This window comes from Schistocerca nitens, chromosome 5 (assembly GCF_023898315.1).
Source record: "Schistocerca nitens isolate TAMUIC-IGC-003100 chromosome 5, iqSchNite1.1, whole genome shotgun sequence".
In the NCBI taxonomy this organism is placed as follows: Eukaryota; Metazoa; Arthropoda; class Insecta; order Orthoptera; family Acrididae; genus Schistocerca; species Schistocerca nitens.
This window is the reverse complement of record NC_064618.1, coordinates 359763174-359785781: the sequence shown is the minus strand read 5'-3', so window position 1 is coordinate 359785781 and position 22608 is coordinate 359763174. Positions and strand designations below refer to the sequence as shown.

Here is a 22608-nt window from a genome sequence, read left to right as displayed (position 1 = left end):
TACGTTCCCGAGCCAGATTTCGTCAGAGTGTGGGTTATCAAGCCTTCTATAAATTAATGTGGTAGTGGTGTTTGTCATTTTGGACTGGGGCACTCAATACCAAAGAGATTAGCCCTAAATCACACCACTTCACAGGACAAGTGTAGTTAAAATCTGTGCAATACTCTGGTTGCGGTACAAACAATTATTTGCACTCGTATGTAATCCGCACGTTGAACCCGCAGTTAAAAAAGTCATAGAACTGTCTGTTTAAAAATATTTTAAGAAAAGACCTTCTGAACGCACATTCCTTTTAGTGTATTAATGTTGACAAAAAAGTATTTGCAACCGATCCAATGTAATTTGGCACATTAAAATCACATTGGACACGATTCCTGACAACTAAATACAACATTTTCGATGCACGTACCAAACACTTAAAATTTACCGTCGGTCGCGTTACGAGCCAAGGGCTTCCGTCGTAACATCACGATGTGAAAATTTTACGCAATGTGAATGGTAGATAACAATGTGTCTTCGCTTCGGAGGAGTCAACTGTATACCGGAGGACACTGTACAGGGGATAAGCAAAATAATGTGAACACCTGTACTTACTTGGGAATGGTTTACTAATAAAGGGTTGGACCCCCATTTGCCCGTAATACAGTTGCGATACTTCTTGGAATAGTTGGTTGGTTGGTTTGGGGAAGGAGACCAGACAGCGAGGTCATCGGTCTCTTCTTGGAATACTGGCATATAATGATTATATAGTCTCCAGTGGAATGTTATGCCACTCTTCAATCAGAACCCCCTCAAACTTCTATACTTACGAGGGGAGCCTGCGATCCAATACCACCCACAAGGGTTCGATAGTGTTCAGGTACTGTGCTGGCCAGGGAAAACACTGCAGTTCAGTTGCATACTCCTCATACCAAGATTTTACTGTACTAGCTGTATGAATCGGTGCATTATCGGCCTGAAACATGGCATCCTTGTTGGGGTACAACATTTGTATCATGGGGAGCACGTGTTCACATAATCGTTGGCTGTAACATGGCTTTTGAGAGTAATGATGGTATCAGCAGAATACCATGATATGGCCGCTCACACCTTCACACTTCAACTTTCATGCTTAACCGTTGGAATCAAGTATTCAGGATTGTAGGCTTCTTTTGGCGTTCTCCAGACGTAAACCCGGCCCGATTTTGAAAATAACGAATACTTCACTCACTTTAGCCGCAGTAGTTTTGTGTTGTTTTGACACAATTCGTGTTAGCGTACAACGATCTCTGTCATTTAGTTTTGATTTGCGTACACTATTACGTTTACACGATTATGTCTTTTCATGTTTGATTAAGGCTGTCATGATTGTTGAAACATTCAGTAAGTTGCCTCTCTTGGTTACTGATGCTCCAGCTAATCGGGTCCCCACAATCTTCCCTTTTTGGAACTCTGTAAGATCTTTCAAACATCCTGCACTCATGCATAGTCCGTACTGAACACGCACAATCGAGCGCGACACGTGCGCTACCTGCGTTGTGGACCGTCAAACACAACCAACCCATTACTATCACTATTCACATTATTTTGCCTGTCCCCTGTACAATATGGAAGTGATCGAGCAATACTTCATTGTCTGCCACAAGTCGGAATAAAGTGGGCTACGACTGATAAACCAACTGATGCAACCCCTAGTCATTCATTCGAATGTCGCCATCTTATTTACTTTCTACACATTCCTTTCTCTACATATAGAACGATAAAATCTAGTGTAAAAAATATTACAGACATTAAAATTTATGGCTAAAGCGTTTGAAAAACTTAAACCGAGTTCGTGTGATGTTACGTCTGCGGGTTCTATAAAGGTAACTAACAGCAACGTACCAGAATTACTGATGCATTTAAGAAGCCCTCAAAGACCAGCAATTTTGAAATGGATGGAGAGATTACCAGTCGGAAAAGTTGGGAAGATGGGAAGCAAAAAGTGAAGTCGATTAAAAGCAAAACTTAGTAAACGTTACAATATCGTTTCTTTGTTACTTTTATTTTGCCTGCACCACTTAATCGAGCGAACAAAGATGGTATCAGAGGTCACCCATTGTTTTAGATAGCTACCGTTTGATAATTAGTTAATCTTGACACGATTTTTAACGAATTTTATAATTATATGGGGATTACCGCTTTAGTGTACGTTTTGTGCTTGTCTCCGTAGCTTTGTGTCACGATAACGTTGTTCTTTCTTTCTGTTTGTTTATCAAAATTGTAAGTGTGGGTCTTTGTGCGCCAGCTGGCAGTTATATCTGGCAAGCTACGGTGGTCACGCAATAGTACATACAGAGATTAGTCTCCTACTGGTTTTTGCACGCTAGCAATCATGCTCTGACCAATCTTTAGACACTGACAAGTTACGCTTAATGACGATGTTGTGGTAATTAACAATGTATTCGAGTACCAATTACAGTGCAGACATAATAGGGTTTTCACTATTTTTAATGTTTTAATACTCCTGAAAAGATTTGTTTTCAAACACTGTTACGCGGTTTCCACAGTAACTGAAATACAATTTTTCTGTAAATCTGAGGATGGTTACTAACCAACAGAAATCGGTGATCATCTGGTTGTTATTGGATTACCCTGCGATCAAGACAATTAAAACTTACGATCGTCATGTCTGCTTCACATGACTATGTCATGTCTTATAAATAAATGACAGTCCTTTTCTACATTCTGTCAATACTTCCAGTGTCTTCTACTGATTTTACTAATATGAAAGTGTTCTTATGCAGTCTACTGCACTCGTTTTACATTAAGATCCTGTTGTCATGCTTACAAAACTTCAGATTTTTTTTCCTCATTTCTTCAAATGGATCATATGGCTCTGAAAACTATGGGACTTAACATCTGAGGTCATCAGTCCCCCAGCCGGCCGGAGTGGCCGTGCGGTTCTGGGCGCTAGAGTCTGGAGCCGAGCGACCACTACGGTCGCAGATTCGAATCCTGCCTCAGGCATGGATGTGTGTGATGTCCTTAGGTTAGTTAGGTTTAATAAGTTCTAAGCGACTGATGACCTCAGAAGTTAAGTCGCATAGTGCTCAGAGCCATTTGAACCATTTTTTTCATAAGTGCCCCAGGACTTAGAACTACTTAAACTTAACAAACCCAAGGACATCACACATATCTATGCCCGAGGCAGGATTCGAACCTGCGACCGTAGCGGTCGCGAGGTTCCAGATTGAAGCGCGTAGAACCGCTCGGCCACAACGGCCGGCCTCCCTTCTTCAATTGAACCGTCTTGTAACGCTCTAGGTAGTGAGTTTATAAAATTTTCTTTTAATAATAGTGCGAGATTACACTTTCTGAGCGTACTGTTGTATCGCTAACATATTTGAAGTCGCCTCTCCGGCGAGAGTAAAGCACATCATTTGAGTGGTAGCTTGGTTACTGTGGGAGGCGCGCTTCGTGCAGTGTTGATACCATGGCTGCCACACGCATTTTTCAAGTTATTGCCATGTAATTAACAATGTTTCCCATGCAAGTTGTACATTTCATATCAGTGTTTGCGGTTTAATATTAATAGTTATCCAAAAGGTGACTATTTTCTATCTCGTATGTCATGTCGGAAGGTGAGTAATCAACCGCGTCGGGACTGTTACGATAACGTGGGTTAGATTGGCTCTAATTACAAGCTCCAAGTGAAAGAAACACGTATGGTTTGCCTGTTTGAATATCGCGAGTGTAGGTATTTTCTCAGTTCGGATGTCGCTCACTGGTTTTTTGAAACATCCGCGCCGCGATTGGGTCACGCGCACTCTCGTGTAATTAACGAAGGAACTGTTTAGTAATGACCAGGAGAACTGTGGTTTTCGTCGAAATATAAAGCACCTTTTCAACAGTGAATTTCATACACGTTTTGTGTTGCATATTTCTGAGTTGGATAATATTACTTCAACAATAACGTGGTTGGACTGCAAAAACCGACTGCGTCAGTTACGGAATTATGTCAATTGCGAACCGTGCAATCCAACTCAATGTGCGTGTTCAACAGAATATACAGAATTCTGTCGCACTGAGGTGAAATTATTTGTGTGAGTGGCACCGCATCCTGTTAGATAATAATAGTAATGAATAATGTTAGTGCAAGGAGAGAAGAGCAACCGCCGCGGGAAAATTAGGAGAGTGAGGTTTAAGGCACAGAGTCGTTAAAGATGCAGCCCCGTTCCTGTGTTTAGAGAGTATTTGTGCGATTACAAGTATACATTGGGTGCGTTACAACTTACATATATTTTTATCCTATTTTCTTCTTTCTCCGCTTGGATACTACCCTTTCAGTCAGTCTCATTTCTACCCATTAGCGAGAATGTCTCCCTAATGACATATGCCCCAATATATCAACGTAAGACGAATTCTCGTAAGTGTATTTCGCTTTTTTTTTTACTGGATTGATGCGTCCTGAAGCTCTTTCTGTCATGCGATAATCTTTTGATATCTGCACATTTGTTCTATCCATCACTCTCAAAATCTATTTCCATGTTCTACTCTTCGTTTTCCCCTACTTTTTTTCTGTGGATTGAGCTACACAGCACGTAGTTCTGGCGTGGTACCACTTTCTATGTTAACCAGTTTACATCAAGTTGTTTCCCAATCTGCTCTATCTCGTACCTGTCCCATCTACTTATTTTCTGTACTTCTTTTAACTTTACCAAATTACTTTATTTGCGTAATGAGATTGTAAAATCGACATTCGATTGTCGTCGAAGTTTACCAAATAATACTAGGTCTACAACTTTGCTTCTGACGTTTTTTCTCGAAGTTGGGTTTCATTGTGAAAAATTTACAAAAATATTATGATTCATAGTATTGCCCATCGCTGGCCACTACATTCTACCATCTTTCGGACAGCACACGAATCCCGTGGTGGAAGAACTGGGCGCCTTTTGTGCGGATCCATGAATCGATTCAATTCTTCACTTGTTCTTATGATCGGAAGTGCTGGTCAGCCAGACTGTATGCCACTGATCGAAAAAGGTGGTAATCTGAAAGAGCAACGTATGGAGGATACGGCGGGAAGGATAGGACTTCTCATTCGACGTTTCCATGAATATGTTGACGGGTTTTCCGGCATGGGGTCGAGCACTCACCTGCTGCAAAATTACCTTTACATATCTATCGATGTATTGTGACCGTTTGTGTTTCAGTGTTGGGCTCTAACGCTTCAACTGCTTTCGATAATGATGTCCTGTGACTGTCACTGCCTGTTTCAGTAGCTACGAAAACGTTCTGTCATCCTCCGCCATGCCGGTCTTCGACATCTAAGTCGCCGTTCTGAAGGCGTTGAAAATATTCTCTCCACGTTCCTCCACTAATAGTTCCCTCACCACCCAGCATTTTAAAAGCCACAGCGGCAGATTTCTTCATGTTACAGCAGAAAATTAAAGCTTCCCGCAAATGGCGAGAAATGGTTACGCAAGTTGACGTACTTAATCGAGGATAACCTAATGATATAATCACTACAGATGCCTAAGCTATGACCAACCACCTGAACCCCAACTTTCCGCTACTGCCGTCTATCGCTTTCCGGCGGAATTATTGCTCGTTTATTTTTTACTGGAGCATAAATCCCACTGCCAACATCACTTCTCAGTGTTGTTGTGGTCTTCAGTCCTGAGACTGGTCTGATGCAGCTCTCCATGCTACTCTATCCCGTGCAAGCTTCATCTCCCAGTACTTACTGCAACCTACATCCTTCTGAATCTGCTGAGTGTACTCATCTCTTGGTCTCCCTCTACGATTTTTACCCTCCATGCTGCCCTCAAGTACTAATTTGGTGATCCCTTGATGCCTCAGAAGATGTCCTACCAACCGATCCCTTCTTCTAGTCAAGTTGTGGCACAAACTCCTCTTCTCCCCAATTCTATTCAATACCTCCTCATTAGTTATGTGATCTACCCATCTAATCTTCAGCATTCTCCTGTAGCACCACATCTCGAAAGCTTCTATTCTCTTCTTGTCCAAACTATTTATCGTGCACGTTTCACTTCCATACATGGCTACACTCCATACAAACACTTTCAGAAACGACTTCCTAACACTTAAATCAATACTCGATGTCAACAAATTTCTCTTCTTCAGAAACGCTTTCCTTGCCATTGCCAGTCTACATTTTATATCCTCTCTACTTCGACCATCATCAGTTATTTTGCACCCCAAATAGCAAAACTCCTTTACTACTTTAAGTGTCTCATTTCCTAATTTAATTCCTTCAGCATCACCCGACTTAATTCGACTACATTCCATTATCCTCGTTTTGCTTTTGTTGATGTCCATCTTATACCCTCCTTTCAAGACAATGTTTATTCCCTTCAACTGCTCTTCCAAGTCCTCTGCTGTCTCTGACAATTACAATGTCATCGGCGAACTTCAAATTTTTTATTTCTTCTCCATGAATTTTAACACCTACTCCGAAATTTTCTTTTGTTTCCTTTACTGATTGCTCAATATACAGATTGAATAGCATCGGGGATAGGCTACAAGAATGTCTCACTCCCTTCCCAACCACTGCTTCCCTTTCATGCCCCTCGACTCTTATAACTGCCATCTGGTTTCTGTACAAATTGTAAATAGCCTTTCGCTCCCTGTACTTTACCCCTGCCACCTTCAGAATTTCAAAGAGAGTATTCCAGTCAACATTGTCAAAAGCTTTCTCTAAGTCTACAAATGCTAGAAACGTAGGTTTGCCTTTCCTTAGTCTTTCTTCTAAGATAAGTCGTAGGGTCAGTATTGCGTCACGTGTTCCAATATTTCTACGGAATCCAAACTGATCTTCCCAGAGGTCGGCTTCTACTAGTTTTTCCATTCGTCTGTAAAGAATACGCGTCAGTATTTCGCAGCTGTGACTTATTAAACTGATAGTTCGGTAATTTTCACATCTGTCAACACCTCCTTTCTTTGGGATTGTATAGTTACTTCTCAGTACTACGCAATTTTATATTTTCTTAAGTTCCTAACATGTATGTTCCACTCCCATGCAGCGACCAAATTCAGTTTGCAGAAAATATTAACAGAAACACTGAATGGTTTCAGGTGTTAAGATTTGCACCTCGAAACGTAAGAGCGGCGCACAGCTCCTGAGACGGGCACTTGGACGGAGAGGGAAGTGTACAGCGGGCGGCCTGCATGCCAGGCGCGCGTTACGCCAGCACTCACCCTATGGCCTGGTCGTGGTGGTCGGCGTCCCAGCGCGCCGAGTTCTCGTACCACGGCTCGCGTATGCGGATGCCGCCTCTCGCATGGATGGTCGAGATTTCCCTGCACAACAAAAAAACACAACCTGTCAGCATCTCTCGGGCTAAAATGAAGTGATTTCCGCGCGCACTGTACAAAGGCAGACGTTTGCCGATTGCGGAGAGTGGCAGTTTTGGTACACGGACAAGAAAGCATCATGAAGGTTCATCTAAAGCAGGGCTTCCCAACCTGTGGTCCGCGGACCCCTTAGGGGGTCCGCAGCCACCTTTCACCAAATCGTGTAAAATAATGAGTAAAATTATTGAATAAAAATGTGAAAATCAAATGCATCACTATTATTTTTCGTGTGAAAAACGTGTGTACTTTTACTTCAGGTCGTATCCCCAAGCAGCCTTTGCGGTTCCTAAGTGAGAACGTATACACAGTTTAGTGCCGGAGAATGCGGCTTCTCTGATCGACTGTTTTGCAACAATACGGGCGTCGTTTGTGCGCCGGCTCACGGCGCGAGATGCGCTGAAACCTTTTACGCATGCGCGGAGCGATCTTTGTCGACCAATCACAGCGCTCGCTACACGTATGCGGCCCCAGGCATCATTAAATGTTAAACTTGCCTTGTCAGTGCACTACCTATTTCATAAGTCGATTTTTGAGCAGTTTATTACTTCTAACATGAATCGGTGGCTGAAGTCAAGATCACTGAAGAATGGTGCAGTTTCTCCATCGCCTTCACAAGGGAAGTTTCCAGTTGAAATGAATGAGGGAGGGAGGACGATCAAAGGAAGACTTTACATACATTTGAACATTTTTCTTCGGATTTCACGAACACACACACACACACACGACTGTTACGAAATATGCATGCTCCTTGCATAACAGTAGCCAAATAGTGGAAGTGAACAGACCATAAGCGACAGCTTGTCAACAGCAAACAGTTTGGACGTGACGTTGATTGCTCTTGGAGGAAGACAGGTCCATCGTGTGAAATTTCAATTACCAAGTAATTTTAATCAAGATATAGTGTGTTGAACAAAGGGAGTAAATCCACTAGTAAGTGTCTGGACACAGTGAGAGTTCCAATTGGATGGTTAATTTCAAGTTGTTTTCATTCATCTCTAAACAAAAGACTATTGATACTTCGGGGGGGGGGGGGGGGGGGGGGGAGGGTCGGTCATTGGGAACATGGCACCTGCATTAAGAAGCTTTCAGTTCCCACGGGTTTCGCTCCGAAATTTGGAGTTACTGTGCTCTTGACTGACTAGGGGTCCGCCATGGATTTTCGACTGAAGAAGTGGTCCGCCTGCTGAAAAGGTTGGGATGCTCTGATCTAAAGAATACTGCACAGAAACCTTGACACCCACGGGCAACAACGTTTGTTGCTTCCACAATTCTCCGTTCATACAATGTGCATCATAATTCGAAAACTGACAGGGCGGAAATTATACGGCATTAGAAGCAAAACATCCCAGTCAGTCGTTTGCGAGATAGTAGCGAATTTTTCATTTTGAACTGCCACTGACTTGAATATGAACTATCATTCTAGTTTGCACAAATGTCTTTGAAATGTGAACTTTAAGTTCTTATCTAATAGGATATCGCATTTCAAAAACTACGGTTTGGTGGTTTGGTATATTACACAAATGACGTAGTAAATGGTAAGATTAAGATTACAGGTAATACTGGTAGAATTGGTAGGGAAAGAAACATAAATGAATGTGTAAGAGAGAAAATGGGCCGATGACCCTTTTCTTCACATAATCAGAGCCACACATCATTCAGTGTTAGTTCACTGCGCCTTGCACAATTTGAATTATATTCCAAACGTAATAAAAATTAGTTGATCGCGTAACTTCTGCCCTTTTATACAAGCAAACCAATTATTTTTGCTGCAAGTATGTTTACATACACAAACATAAAAACTCTGTATAATTTTGTAAATAGTCTTCACGGGTTTGCCGCCGGACCACGTTGTGCAAATTCCACAATATTTTCCTCGAAGCAAATGTCCGACATCTTCAGGTGGTTCAACCTTGCTGGTGGCTAGGTACGACTGACGGTATTCGCACGTCGGCGTCCCGTTTCTAGAACATGCGCGCGATTTACAGATAGATGGTGCCACATTCAAACTCCCTCTGCCGGAAATCGCAGAGCGGCTCTCCTGCGCGTGCGCTGTACGCCGCGTTTGCCAACAGCGCGGCCAGACGTTACTCACCAACGGTCGTACTAGAACAATGTTATGACGAGGCTGTTATCGAAGAATCTGGATTTTCGCGTCTGATGCTATTAAATCACGACGTGAAAATCCAGATAAAAATTCTTAAAACACAAAATCAAAAATATTACCGACCAATTGTAGATGTACTGGAAGGAATAGAAAACAGTAAACAATTGCATCCATGATATATTCTTCAGTGGGATTTAAAAAAAAAAATGTTAAGGCAGCTCAGTTTATGTGGGAAAAACTCAAAAGAACGAAAGCGAAGAAATGGTAATGCGAAATTACTTTTTGCAGACTACATAAATCGGAAATTTAATACACCCATTCTGTCACAACATACGATAGAAGAAAAAAAAAAAAAAAAAAAAAAGATCTGCGCCGTCCCTTAACTCCAGCTTAAGCTGTGTACCTTCTTTTACAACTTCCTAATGTCTTAAGAATTTCAGAGACGGAAGGCAGTGAGCTGCAGATAGATTTAGTTGATTTTCTTATCTAACAAGAATCGCAGTACAATGAGGACTAGCATATAAAACTCGCCACTGGAAAGTAAGCGTGTTACTCATGCTACAGTCAGTGATATTACACATATCCTCTTTGATCATGAAGACTGAGCTGTTTTGACGGCCATATAACTGCTATGCAATTCTCTGAATACTACGTAATACAATTTTGCTCACCCCAATAGCAAATGACTTGGCCGCACCAAGCACAACTTTGTGTCGGTGACACACACACACACACACACACACACACCTTATCGGATATAACGAGTTGAAACAACATTAAAATTATAGTTTTAACGTTTGGAATTACTCCCTTGATATTCCTCGTCATATTATATTCCCACTTGTATTGCTATGGGAGAGCAGAAGTTCTATCAATTTCGCGCTTTTTTTCTCAAATTACAGGCAGATCTTTTTACATACAAAAAGTTTCGAGAGTGGGTTAATAAAAAACAAAGAAAAGTTGCTGGTTTTAATGCTTCAGATGTTCCACACAGTCAACCTCCACATGAGAACAAGGCACAGAACGTTCATACAACCATGTGAAACTGTCGTAACTGTACTTCTTTGTGATTATGTCCAACTCGCGCCTCACATTGCTTTGAATGCTGATTAAGTCGTTAAAAGCGTTGATCCTACATGTGAATTTCTGCACTTTGTCGTTTTGTATAGACCCATATTGATAACGCCATCTCTAGTCACCCGCGATGATTTTTCCAGAAAAGAACTGTTCGCGTTTTGTATTTCAATCAAAGTGCGGCAGGCGTCCATAGGAGTTAGTGAAGCTGTGGCGACAAATTAAGCACAAACTGTTTTCTTCTTCAAAACATTCTGGAAACTGTCTTGACCATTTAATTTAGAGATGTTGATCCAAAATATGTGACGAAACAACGTTCACAAACTACGGTCACACACGCACTACTTAACACTGTCTGCTCACAGCTATCTCGAATTCACATTTTTTGTTTACAATGCCACTTCAAGCTGCCACCGTAGTTTGCTGCGCAGACGTATAAACGCAAGGAATAAACTCAGTCTCGTAACTTCTTGGACGGACGGTGTACGTAAGACAGTTCAACATTTTCTGGCAATCACCGTACAGAAACTAGAGTCTCAAATATTTTCTGATAAATTATCACTAGTCATCACCTTTGTTTAAAAAGTTTCACACAATGGATACTGTACTTTTACTTATCACCCGGACACAGGGAGCTTGGCTGCTGTGGCCACGGAAATAAATTTCGATGGTCTTTAGAATGTTATAGTTTTTGGGACTGTTCTCCTTTGCAATGTGTCAATTTACATTCTTAGAACAGCAAAATTGCTGTCATGAAAGCAGCTATGCCAAAAAGTGGAAAATGTTGAAATTTATTACTGCGGCTCATCGAAATGTCTTGTACCGTGGGATACGAAGGAACTATGGCCAAGAAATACATATCTATGAATATCAACCCAACGCGGTATTCGTAACTGTGCATGAATTAGATCGTTTTTCCAATCTTGGGTGCTCTAAAGCAACTCTTCCTAGACGTTTGCGACCGATGTAACTGGCGCATGAACGTATCATTGGAAACAGCGATACATCAGTCAGTGTTAGGTGGGCGATCTTTTTCATTAGAATATCTTCATTTCTTCGGAGTTCAAAAATAGTGACAGGAATTAAATGGATAACAAGTATGACTGACAAGCGCAATTCAAAATTACATATTACGGACAGTAGAATAACAAGCAAACAGTGAGCGAGTGTTGATTGTATTTATTGGAGGAAAAAGACTCTGGAATTCGGGCTAAAATTGTAAAACTAGCACGATTGACAATTTGATTCGCAGAATTTTAGCGTTATCAATATTTGTTATTCTTACAGAGTGTGTCAGTAATACGCTTACAAACTCTGGGGGAGGTATCCACACATCAAAACAGAAAGTAGTTCACGTAAATGTATGTCCGATAGTCTTTTGTTTCTGAATTATTGCTTAAAGAAAATTTAACGAAGTGTTCTAGTTACGAACTAAAAATTAATTATAAAATTTTCTCCGCTCACTTCAATTCATTCACGAAGATGACTGGGTACACGAATTGCTAGCTAAGTATCTTCCATGCGGTCCTGTTGACAAGTACTACATACTGCTAAGACGTACGTGCTGACACTTGAACCTTTTTCGTCTGGCTGCTGCCACCGAAATCTACTCTACATCGATTCCAGTTTTGTGGTACTACGTATTCTGTTTCAACAACACAACGGCAGACATAACTCTAGTGCCTTACTCGATACGTCTGTCCAGCCTCGCACTCATTATTGTAAGTGTGACTGTATAATGGTCGCTACTTGCTTAGAAAATGAATATTTAGCCGAGGCTAAAATGGAGCATTTGTTGGGTAACTCACCACTACGTCCACTGGTAGATAAAGTATGTCTCCCTCTTTAACAGTACTTGATGCTTAACTCAAAACGAAGAATTTTCGGGCATACGTTTATGTGGACCTTTTCGTTTGTCTTCCTATGAAATATGTCCGCAAAGTTTTCAACAGCGTTTTCAACAAAGACTTTATTTGAGAAGAAGACCCATGGTAACAATGAAAACTAAAAAAAAAAAAGACAGCTAACACACTGGTTGACTACAGACTACACATTGCCTATTACTGCATCGGTGAAAATTAAGTTTAACACTAACCGCTTACCGATATTCTTTAATCCTCTACGTGACGTAGACAACATACAGGACAGTTTATCATGCCATAGTGAACGAACATATGGCATTACACAGAACGTCTATTTAGACCTCTAGATATTAAACATTTCAACTGTAAATCCTTTCCGTCTTGCGATACATAAATAGTTTTGCTTGCGAGTCGGTATGTTTTCGAAGATAAAGAGTCAAGCAACGTCGCTGTGCAAACTTTTGATGTGTGACGGCTTTTGGCTATCAAGAAATGAATCTTCACTAATTACTACAACTTCCGACGCTCGTTATTGTCATTGGTTTCTGTTCTGAAATCACTCCGTGTACACAGACGAAAAACCGAAGAAAACATAAAACATGTCGAATATTATGCAAGATGGCGATGGAATTATCAAAATATCGATATCGTTAAGTGTTGGAGTGGTGACGAAAGGATTTCAGAAAACTGATCGCGTACTGTAATCTTCCCTAACCATTCAGCATATTGTCGTTTCAAACTCTGGCCTTCCTTCCAGCGCCAGAGTGTCACAATATACGGTAATCTAGAAAGTAAATACAGTAGCTACGCAACAATGTTACTGATAAGAACGAGAGTTTTTTTATTTACGTCAGTGTTATGTGACACATGGATATGAATCGCAGTACCTCTGATCGAATAAGATACGTGACTTTGTTCTGAGTACTCTTCGCGATCGGAACCACACATCTGAAAACGAGCTGTCAAAGAATGGTGTGCGTACGCATGCACCTTCTGAAGTGCATCGCTGTAGGGATCGTAATCTAGCAAAGGCTTCCTTTTTCTGATATCTACGGTCGCAAATATTACACGAGAGAGATACGAAATGAAGATAAAAGACGTAGCACACAATGTTTCGAGGACGCACCGGCAAAACAAAAACAGAAAAGGATCAACCAAATTAGACACAGATCACCTGGGTATCATTTTCAACTACTAATTGAGAGCCAGAAAAAAATTTCAGATATGGGGCAAACAGTGCATTTGGCACAGTCTTATTACATGAATGAAAATAAATAACAGTGCAGTTTCATTCACATGTAATGAATTTTCCAAGAGGGTGTTGTATAGACAGTTTCAAGTTACATAAATATATGAATATGTACTCTTCCTTCAGCGGATACGGAAAACCAGCAGTCTGGTGTTGGCGTTCACATTTAAGAGTGAGTAAATCGAACAGATTGCTAGTAGTCGCAAATAAGTTGTCTGAATGAAACGATGCGTTTGCTTCAAGGTCATTGGAAAAACAAATATTTAAGACAATACCCTACATCTTTAAATCTCTTGAATACATCAAGGGCGCATTTTCTTATTTTATATGGAAGGAAATACATTGCTGTACGTGAAGAATATAGTTGACAGTCTCCTAACAGCGTAATATTCTACTCAGTATCCTTATCTAACGTTTTCAACCAATTTATGAGCCTGGTACAGCTCCGAAAACACACTTTTCTGAAAGGACAACCGAACAATATGGGTACGAAGTAAGAATCATTCTTTAGTCGATAGCATGTAGCAGTATACAAGTACATAGTGAATATCACCGCGTCGCATTGTTCGACGCACACATGTATGATCAACATTTTGTTAATAGGTCTGAATTATTAGCTACTGCAACACCTTCACTAGGTGACCATAAGAAATTTGTAGAAGCGTCAATGCTAATCTGAAAGTAATTATATTAATAATTTGTCCATTTATGAAGCCACTTTCACGTCCGAAGGCATCAACAATCATAACACTTAACTTACAGTTATGGTGGACATATCCAGTCTCTTTGCTCAGTATATTTATCGTACGATGTCATTAAAATGTTGCCCTATGTAAAATGAGTAAGTAATATTATTTAAAGGCCGTTTGACTAAACGACCGGCCATCATCTTCTACTACAACGAATCCTCGGCGCATCCTACCGGCAAATTAACGTCGAAATCTGCCATATCGATCACATTTGTATGCCACTTAGTTAGGCACGTCTTACTTCAACGGAGTGTTGCTTTTCTGAGAAGATGAGCAATGAAGGATAACACACACACACACACACACACACACACACACACACACACACACACACACACACAGAGAGAGAGAGAGAGAGAGAGAGAGAGAGAGAGAGAGAGAGAGAGAGAGAGAGAGATCCTCAGAACAGATACACGAAGTGATATGAGCAGAATAAATTACACGGTACGATGTTTCAAAAAGTGGAAAATTTTCACTTGTGCAAACTCCTTCATGAAGTTACTGCGAACCGTCGATAACTTTCATCATGTTACTGTCTGACATGCTCTGAACACCCTCTAGCACCTAAACACAAGTTAATGATTCTTTTTAACATAGGTTATCAGTGCTATCGCCTCCCGAGCTATTTACTGTTCCTCAAGGGACACGTTGGCGAAACGTAAGCTTTCGCAGCAATGGTCAAATTTGTTAAAATCATCCTGAGTGTGTGGATACTTTGATACGAAATAGTTCACAATAGCTGCGTATCTGGAAACATTTTAGTGACAAAATAAATGTTCACCGCCTTAACTTGTATGAATATTTAGTCACCGCAATTATCACAAATATTCGCTCACTTGACACTAGAAAGCGTGCCGCCAATCATCGCTTAGCTAAGTGACATCTGAAGTTGTATAGTTTTTAATGACTAAGTCTGGCAAAGACGCTACGAAACCAAGCAACTTGACTGTAACTCTCATTGTTAGATTTCACGGAGAATAGAAACGTATTATTAGCTACAAATATGAACATATAAACTCAGATCTCCTCGAAAACTGTATTACCCTCAACAGTCATTAGAGGAGTAAGTCGGGCTTGGTAGTCTACTAATAATGACCGTAAGGTCACGAGATCGAATCTCGATCAGACACCAGAATTTTTCAAACTGCCTTTACGCTAGCCTTCACCTGTGAATGCTGTTAAGATATGCCAGCAACAACACGTTATTCGGATTCCACGTTAAACAGTAGGTCTCCTTTCCCCTGTGGTGTTACGGGAGTACGTGAAGGACACGCAAGCATCTCACTCAGATAATGAACTGCAATCATTTATTTCCGGTATGATGGACACAGAGGAATTACGGACAGAGTTTAAACTGCTCTGGTCAAGTATATGCCTACTAAGAGGCTTAACGACAGAAAAGACCCACCGTGGTTTCGTAACGAAATTAGGAAAATGCTGAGGAAGTAAAGGCTGTTGTACTCTCGGTTCAAAAGAGGACACGCAAATGGCAGCGGGCAAAATTAGTGCGCCTATGCACTAAGCATATAACTATTACCGTTATACCTTAGCAATGGATCTGACCCAGAAACCGAGAAAATTCTGGTCCTGTATAAAAACCATAAAGGGTCTAAGGCTTCGATCCAGTCATTCGCTGACCAGTATCGTGTGGCACTTGAAAATAGCAAAACGAAAATCGAACAAACCCCTATTCGGACGACATGGTAATAAGCATCTCTGGCGTATAATGACAACTAAAAGAGTTGAAAACAAATAAGTCGCCAGATCAAGATGGAATTTCAATTCGGTTTTACCAAGAGTCCTCTTCGGCACTCGCCCCTTATTTAGCTTGCATTTATCGTTAGTCTCTTGGCTAGCGTAAAATCCCAAACGAGTGGAAAAAAAGCGCAAGTGACTCTTGTACACAAGAAGTTTAAAAAAACGGATCAGCAAAGTTAAGGAATATTATCCTTAATTTCGGTTCTCTGCACAATTCTAGAACACAAGCTGAGTTCGAATATAATAAATTTCCTACTGACCGAAAAGCTCATATCCACGAATCAGCGCGGTTTTAGAAAACGTTCACATGATACACTGCGAATTATGGATGAAGGGCAACAGGAAGACTCCATATGTCTATATTTCCGAAAAGCATTTGACACGGTACTCCATTGCAGACTGTTACGGAAATTAGGAGCATACGAAATAGGTTCCCAGATATGTGAGTGAATCGAAAAATTCTTAAGTAATGGAACCCAGTATGTTGTCCTCGATTGCGGATGTTCACCAGAGACAAAGGTATTGTGAAAAGTGCCCCAGGGAACTGTGATAGGATAGTTATTATTTTCTACATACATAAATAATCTGGCGGACAGTGTGGACAGGAATCTGAGGTTGTTTGCTGAGGCTGCTGAGACATAAGGGAAGGTGTCGAAGATGAGTGACTGTAGGTAGGACGATGCAAGATGACTTAGATAAAATTTCTATTTGCTGCGATAAATGGCAGCTGGCTGTACATATAGATAAATGTAAGTCAACACAGATGAGAAAGAAAAAGACCCGTAATGTTCTGATACAGTATTAATAGCGTCCTGCTTGATACAGTGAAGTTGTTTAAATATCTGGGCGTAACGGTGCAAAGCAATATGAAAGAAAGCGATCGTGTGAGGTTGTGGCAGGGAAGGCGAATGGTCGATTTCCTTTTATTGGCAGGATTTTAGAAAAGTGTGTTTCATCTTCTTGAGTACCGCTGAAATGTTTGAGATCCGCACTAGGTCGGATTAAAGGAAAACACCGAAGCAATTCAGGGGCGGGCCGCCAGATTTGTTTCAGCAGGTTCGGAAAACAGGCAAGCGTTACGGAAACGCTTCGGGAACTCAAATGGGAATCCTTGGAGGGAAAGCGGCGTTCTATTTAAGTAACACTATAGAGAAAATTTAGAGAACCGGCATTTGAAACTGAATTGAGAGGATCCTGCTGCTGTCAACATCCATTTCTCATAAGGACCGCGAAGGTAATATACGAATACGAGACATTAGAGCTCTTAGAAAGGTATATAAACAGTTAGTTTTCCCTCGCTTCATCTCCGAGAGAAACAGGACAGGAAATAACTAGTATTGGTGCAGGATACCCTCCGCCACACACCGTACGGTGCCTTTCGAAGTATGAAGGTAGATGTAGAATTAGAAGAACTTGTTAACTGATAGTTGAACATCCCTATTCAGGGCTCCCACAGTCAACAAGCCATACGAATTTACTTTTTATCAGGTCAAAGGCTAAGCAGGCCACAGAATAGCTAAACACACAACAATGGAGTTGGTTCCTCACGGAGGCCGAATGCCGCGGCAACGTCGATTCGTCGAAGCACGTGTTAGCGGGGTCGAAGCCTGCTGCAGGGGGGAATTTCAAACGCGTCGTTCCTGGAAGGCGACTAACTTTAAGCAGTCTTTTATAACTACGTACCTGAAAAAGTTATCTGAAAATTGTGGCAAAAGTTGTCAAGAATGATAGGAAAATGGATAGTTTCAAATTTAATTATCTGTACGCAATTAATAAAAAACAATATCTCCTTCGGCAAAACAGAACTAATGGCAAACAACTACACTGTACCACTAAAATTAAGCGCAGAGTATGGGTATAACAGGACGAACGACAATTCAGTAAAATTAGTAAACTTGATTTTTCACGGTTTACTTTCGATACAGGAACCAGTATATTCATCTGAGACGAACCTCCTATGTAATGTGACCTTTCCGAATTTATCTTGCAGTTTTGATTTTTATAACGAAATGTCCATTAAGTGTGGCATGAAAGTAAACATCAGGCTACGCCACAGATCACATTCTTTCATCCCTACCCACTATCACACGGGAACGTTATCAAAGCACGTTTGAGAAAGATGGGTGTAGCATTAGGTTGAACTCTAGTTGTTTGTAAAGAAAAACTATTGCCTGAAAAAAAAAATATATACTTCAACCATTAGCTCGGTCAAAATACACATATTCGTCAAAACCATACATTTAGAATCGATAAAATATGATGGAAAAAATTGGACAAAGCAACAGTATAAACGTGAAAATTAATTAACACGTAAGTACACATTTTTAAAAAACATTAAAATTAAAATTAGAAAAACAAGAGTAATTATGGGCACTCCGAAGATTGTCTAAGCAGCACGACGTTTGAAAAGGTAAGTGGCAAAGCAAATTGGCGTAAATAAGCAAGTAGTGAAGCTATAAAATATGGAAAGAAAATCAAGAAGCGAAATGGTTTAGAGGACAAAGAGGTAGCAGAGGGCAAGGAAGGAAACGAACACGAAAATGAATAAAGAAAACTTAAACCTAGCCTAGCTGTTTAAACATAGTCCTTGGCTAGCCTGTAACGGAAATAGAAAAAAATGTTTGTATGACTGAGAATTAATTAATAATGAATATAACTGACATTAATGCAGAAAATAATTAGAATAACATAGTGGATGTACTCCAGACAACAAAGATGGGACTCAAGTAGCACAAGAAACACTTTCGTAATCAGATACCAGATAAAAAGAGAACAGCAAGCATCGACGTGGTCATAAATTTCATTTGGACAGATTACACATCTAAATTACTAATGGAGCTTCACTTATTTTCAATATTTGAGTAAAATCAGAGTGGTCTGTCAAATATTATATCGTCGTGCAGTTAACGAAACCACCTTAATAAATACCAGTACACAAAATTATTTCATCCTCTTGGGTGAGAACAGTTTGCAACAAACGCAATGAAATACGCTGTTAGCTTTGGCGGTCTGGACACCACACCCACTACATAAGCATAAATAGCTTATAGACACTATTCACTAAGTCAGCGACAGATTTCACTGTCGTTTCAATTATTTTTTAGTCTTAACACGCATTGTGACTATATTACTACAGTTACGCTAAATTTGTTGTTAGTGCCCCATTAAATATACTACTGCAACCTAATAAGTTAGCAAACAGCTAAGAGATGTTTAATTATCAACAGCATGAGCCTTTGCTTGCGCCCGAGTTGTCAGTTGCTACACGGAAAATATCATTAGGCTAGGTGACAGATGAACGTACTTCATAATACCGTATGGGCTCCTGTGGATGACGGCGCGCGAGAAATCGCGACCCTTCAAACTGTGCAGGCTTGGCGATTCTCCCGAATCTCTGCAGGCACTGACAGGACGACTACACCAGGGGGTTTTCGTCACTTCTAGGCGAACGGTGGGATGTTCCTCGAGTTCCATCACAACCTGCTACAGTCACAAACACACGGAGTAGGGTTTACACCACGCAACACTTAACAAGTTTCACAAATAAATAACCCACACCCACTTCCTCTAAAGCACAGTCCAATTCCCTTGGCCAAATTGGTCACACAGGAAGCCGAGGTCGCTCCAGAGGGACATTTATTTAAATATAAAATATCAGTGCTTAGATTATTTTCCGCCTATCGACCACATTTTTATTATCTCAAACTGACCTGTTTCGGACAGTGTGATACATCTTCAGATATGTTAAAGAATACAAAAATCAATAATAATTGTTTTCTGATTCTGTATTGACAGTATTACAGGACACAGGATTAGAAACCCACTATAATTTATTTTTATATTTGTTTAACAGATATGAAGACATGAGACACCGACAGAAACTGATCAGTTCGAAATAATAAAAACAGAGACCCAGTGATGAAAAAGTAGTGCATTTTCTCCATACCGATAAGTATTCTCAGATTTGATATCACTCTATAATAAATCCTAAATTCTCATCTTCTTACTAACTATTAAGTCAGCGAGACATTTGCTATCTCAAATTTTGACAAGTACACTATTTACACATCAACGAAAATTCTATTGACATGCCGAACACAGACGTGAAATATATGGACACGGAAACTGTCGAGATGTTAGGATAATAATAGTGCTACGAATAAATTTATCGAGAAAACTCGAACCTTATTATCAAGCACAGAAAATAATGACAGTACAGCTGCATGTCGCCGACGCGAGCAATTCGAATTACGACTAAAGGATATCTGCATGTACCGTAAGCAGTGAGAATGTTTACCCATAGAACAGTAGAGGAGGAAAATGTAACATTGCTACTAAACCATCGTAAATTGTAATACTCCAAATTAATTCAAAGGAAGTCATAACTTTTTGGTTATGCATTAGTTAGTTATAGTTATTAGATCTCCAATGGTATGTTATGTACCAAATTAAGTACAAAATGCCCTGTTTGGTTCCCTACTGCAACTGTAAATTTTACAAGAGTTTAGTAATCCAGGATTAAGATTGCTGCTGTCTTACGGCAATTTATTAGCGACGCGCTTCGAATCAGTAGTGCTCACATGAGATACCAAGACATACTTGATCACTTGTAACATTTGCACTATTTACAGTATTAACAAGATCATCGCTAATTTTTTGAGTTGCCAAGGTCTTCATTAGGACCAGGCGATATGCCTCTCTACAAAGAAATGAATATTACGTACGGTGTTTTTGTGACAAAAAAAAAGGTGCTGTCATGTATATGCACATATATACCAGGTTACGCATTAGTAAATTATGCTATTTTCCCTAATTTAAAAACATTGCAAAAAGAAAGGCAAACTTCATACGGCAGCGCAAATAAGTTACAAAAAAGAGGAGAGAGTTTCGGTCACCAATCATAAACGATGTGATGGGTTGTTGTGCACGCATAATCCTTTATTATAACCCAATCACGGAAACTTGTCAGCGTAGCTAATGACAGTTCGAATTAAGAGTTAGTACAATAACTTAAAGAACTTCATGTGCAACCTCATATACAGACACGAAACATTAACGAAATACACATGGTGGGAACTTCGTTAGAAATGTTCAGTAGTCGGCCCCGATGAGGAATTTCTTCCTGTAACATACCGTGCATAGTGACAACGTAGGTACTGACTATACTGTAGCAATTGCACCGATATATTCTAGTACAAACAGTGGTCTTACGTAAGATAAAAATGTCAATGAGGTGGGTATATTTTGTGAACCTAAGAGGCATAAAAAAAAGAATTCTCTGTCGCTTATCTTACCGTGGACTGTAGATTTCACATTTAAAAAGTGCCTGATATGCTAGCAACGAAATTTCAGATGCGAAATAGTAATCAATAAACAACCAACTGAGAAATGAATAAACGAATAACTACTAATGTTATGCTCGTATTTTTTTACTGAGTGATAAGTAATTTAGCTCTTAAGCTCATTGCAGATTACATTTTATGCGGATATGAAATTATGTTTTACTATATTGAGTACCATATCTACTATGCTTACAAAGTAAATGAACTGTAAAGGCGTTACAAAATTACAGATAATAAACATCATACATCATTATATTTTTTTGGTGCTACTTACTTTCAGGGAAATCCGCTCTCAATTGTATTATAGAAACGTAGTCAACACTGAATGCTTACAGAGAATGACAGAATCCGTCGACACCAAATAGGGATAAAATACACAGAACACTGTGATAGCGCCTTATCGTGCTATATTAGTTTGTTCTTTATCGCTCGGACTATTATGACACCTCCATATGTTGATAGCAACGCGCATCAATATCGATCGGCCGTAAACAAAACACTGCTATTGGCCGAACTACCTGTTGTCATCGCTTCGGAAACGAGCCTGCCGAAGCAGTCCACACAATCACTTCCAATGGCGCTGAAGACGGCGACAAAGACGCAACGCTGTAGTGCAGAGAGGCAGCGGCGAGCGGCTGCGACGTGGCCTGGAAGTCGGCGCGGTACTCACATGTGTGCCGCGGCTAGGGGCGCAGCGTGCTACGTGGTCCTGCGCGGGTCGCCGCCAGCGAGGCACTGAGGCGCGCGCCTGCCGACAAATATTTTGGGCGGCGTACCTGCCCCCACCCCCTCCCGCGCCTTCGGCCGGCGCGTCGCAGACTGTTGGGCTGCGGAATGCCGCCTTCCTGGAAACCCGGCGGCCTTTGTCCCGCGGGAGCAGATAGGTGCTCAGCTGTCGGCGGACCACGCGACGTACTGCCGCCAGCGGCGCGACGAGACGCTCACGTCTCCGACAGCCTCGCAGCGAACGGGTTCCCCCCAGCTGGGGCGTTCGGCGCCCATTAGCCACGGCTCGCTGGGCAACTGACGCTCGGGCCAGCTTCCCGCGAGTTACACGCGCCAGCATCACAGCCAACTCCTCCGTAAGACATGCAGTCCACTGTATGTGTAACGAATAAGTAGTAGTGGAACA

General features: G+C 40.8%; 1 protein-coding gene across 1 annotated transcript in view; it reads right to left on the bottom strand.

Moving 5' to 3' along the window:
- The window catches only part of LOC126260456 (homeobox protein OTX1-like), a 177417-nt gene extending 155202 nt beyond the window's left edge, over window positions 1-22215 (bottom strand). The window contains exons 1-2 of the mRNA XM_049957784.1: window positions 22147-22215; window positions 7183-7284 (exon numbers count right to left, since the gene is read on the bottom strand). Coding sequence (XP_049813741.1) covers window positions 7183-7284; window positions 22147-22148 — 104 coding nt within the window. The 5' untranslated portion in view covers window positions 22149-22215. The remainder of the gene's footprint in view (window positions 1-7182; window positions 7285-22146) is intronic.
- Window positions 22216-22608: the final 393 nt, after the last annotated feature.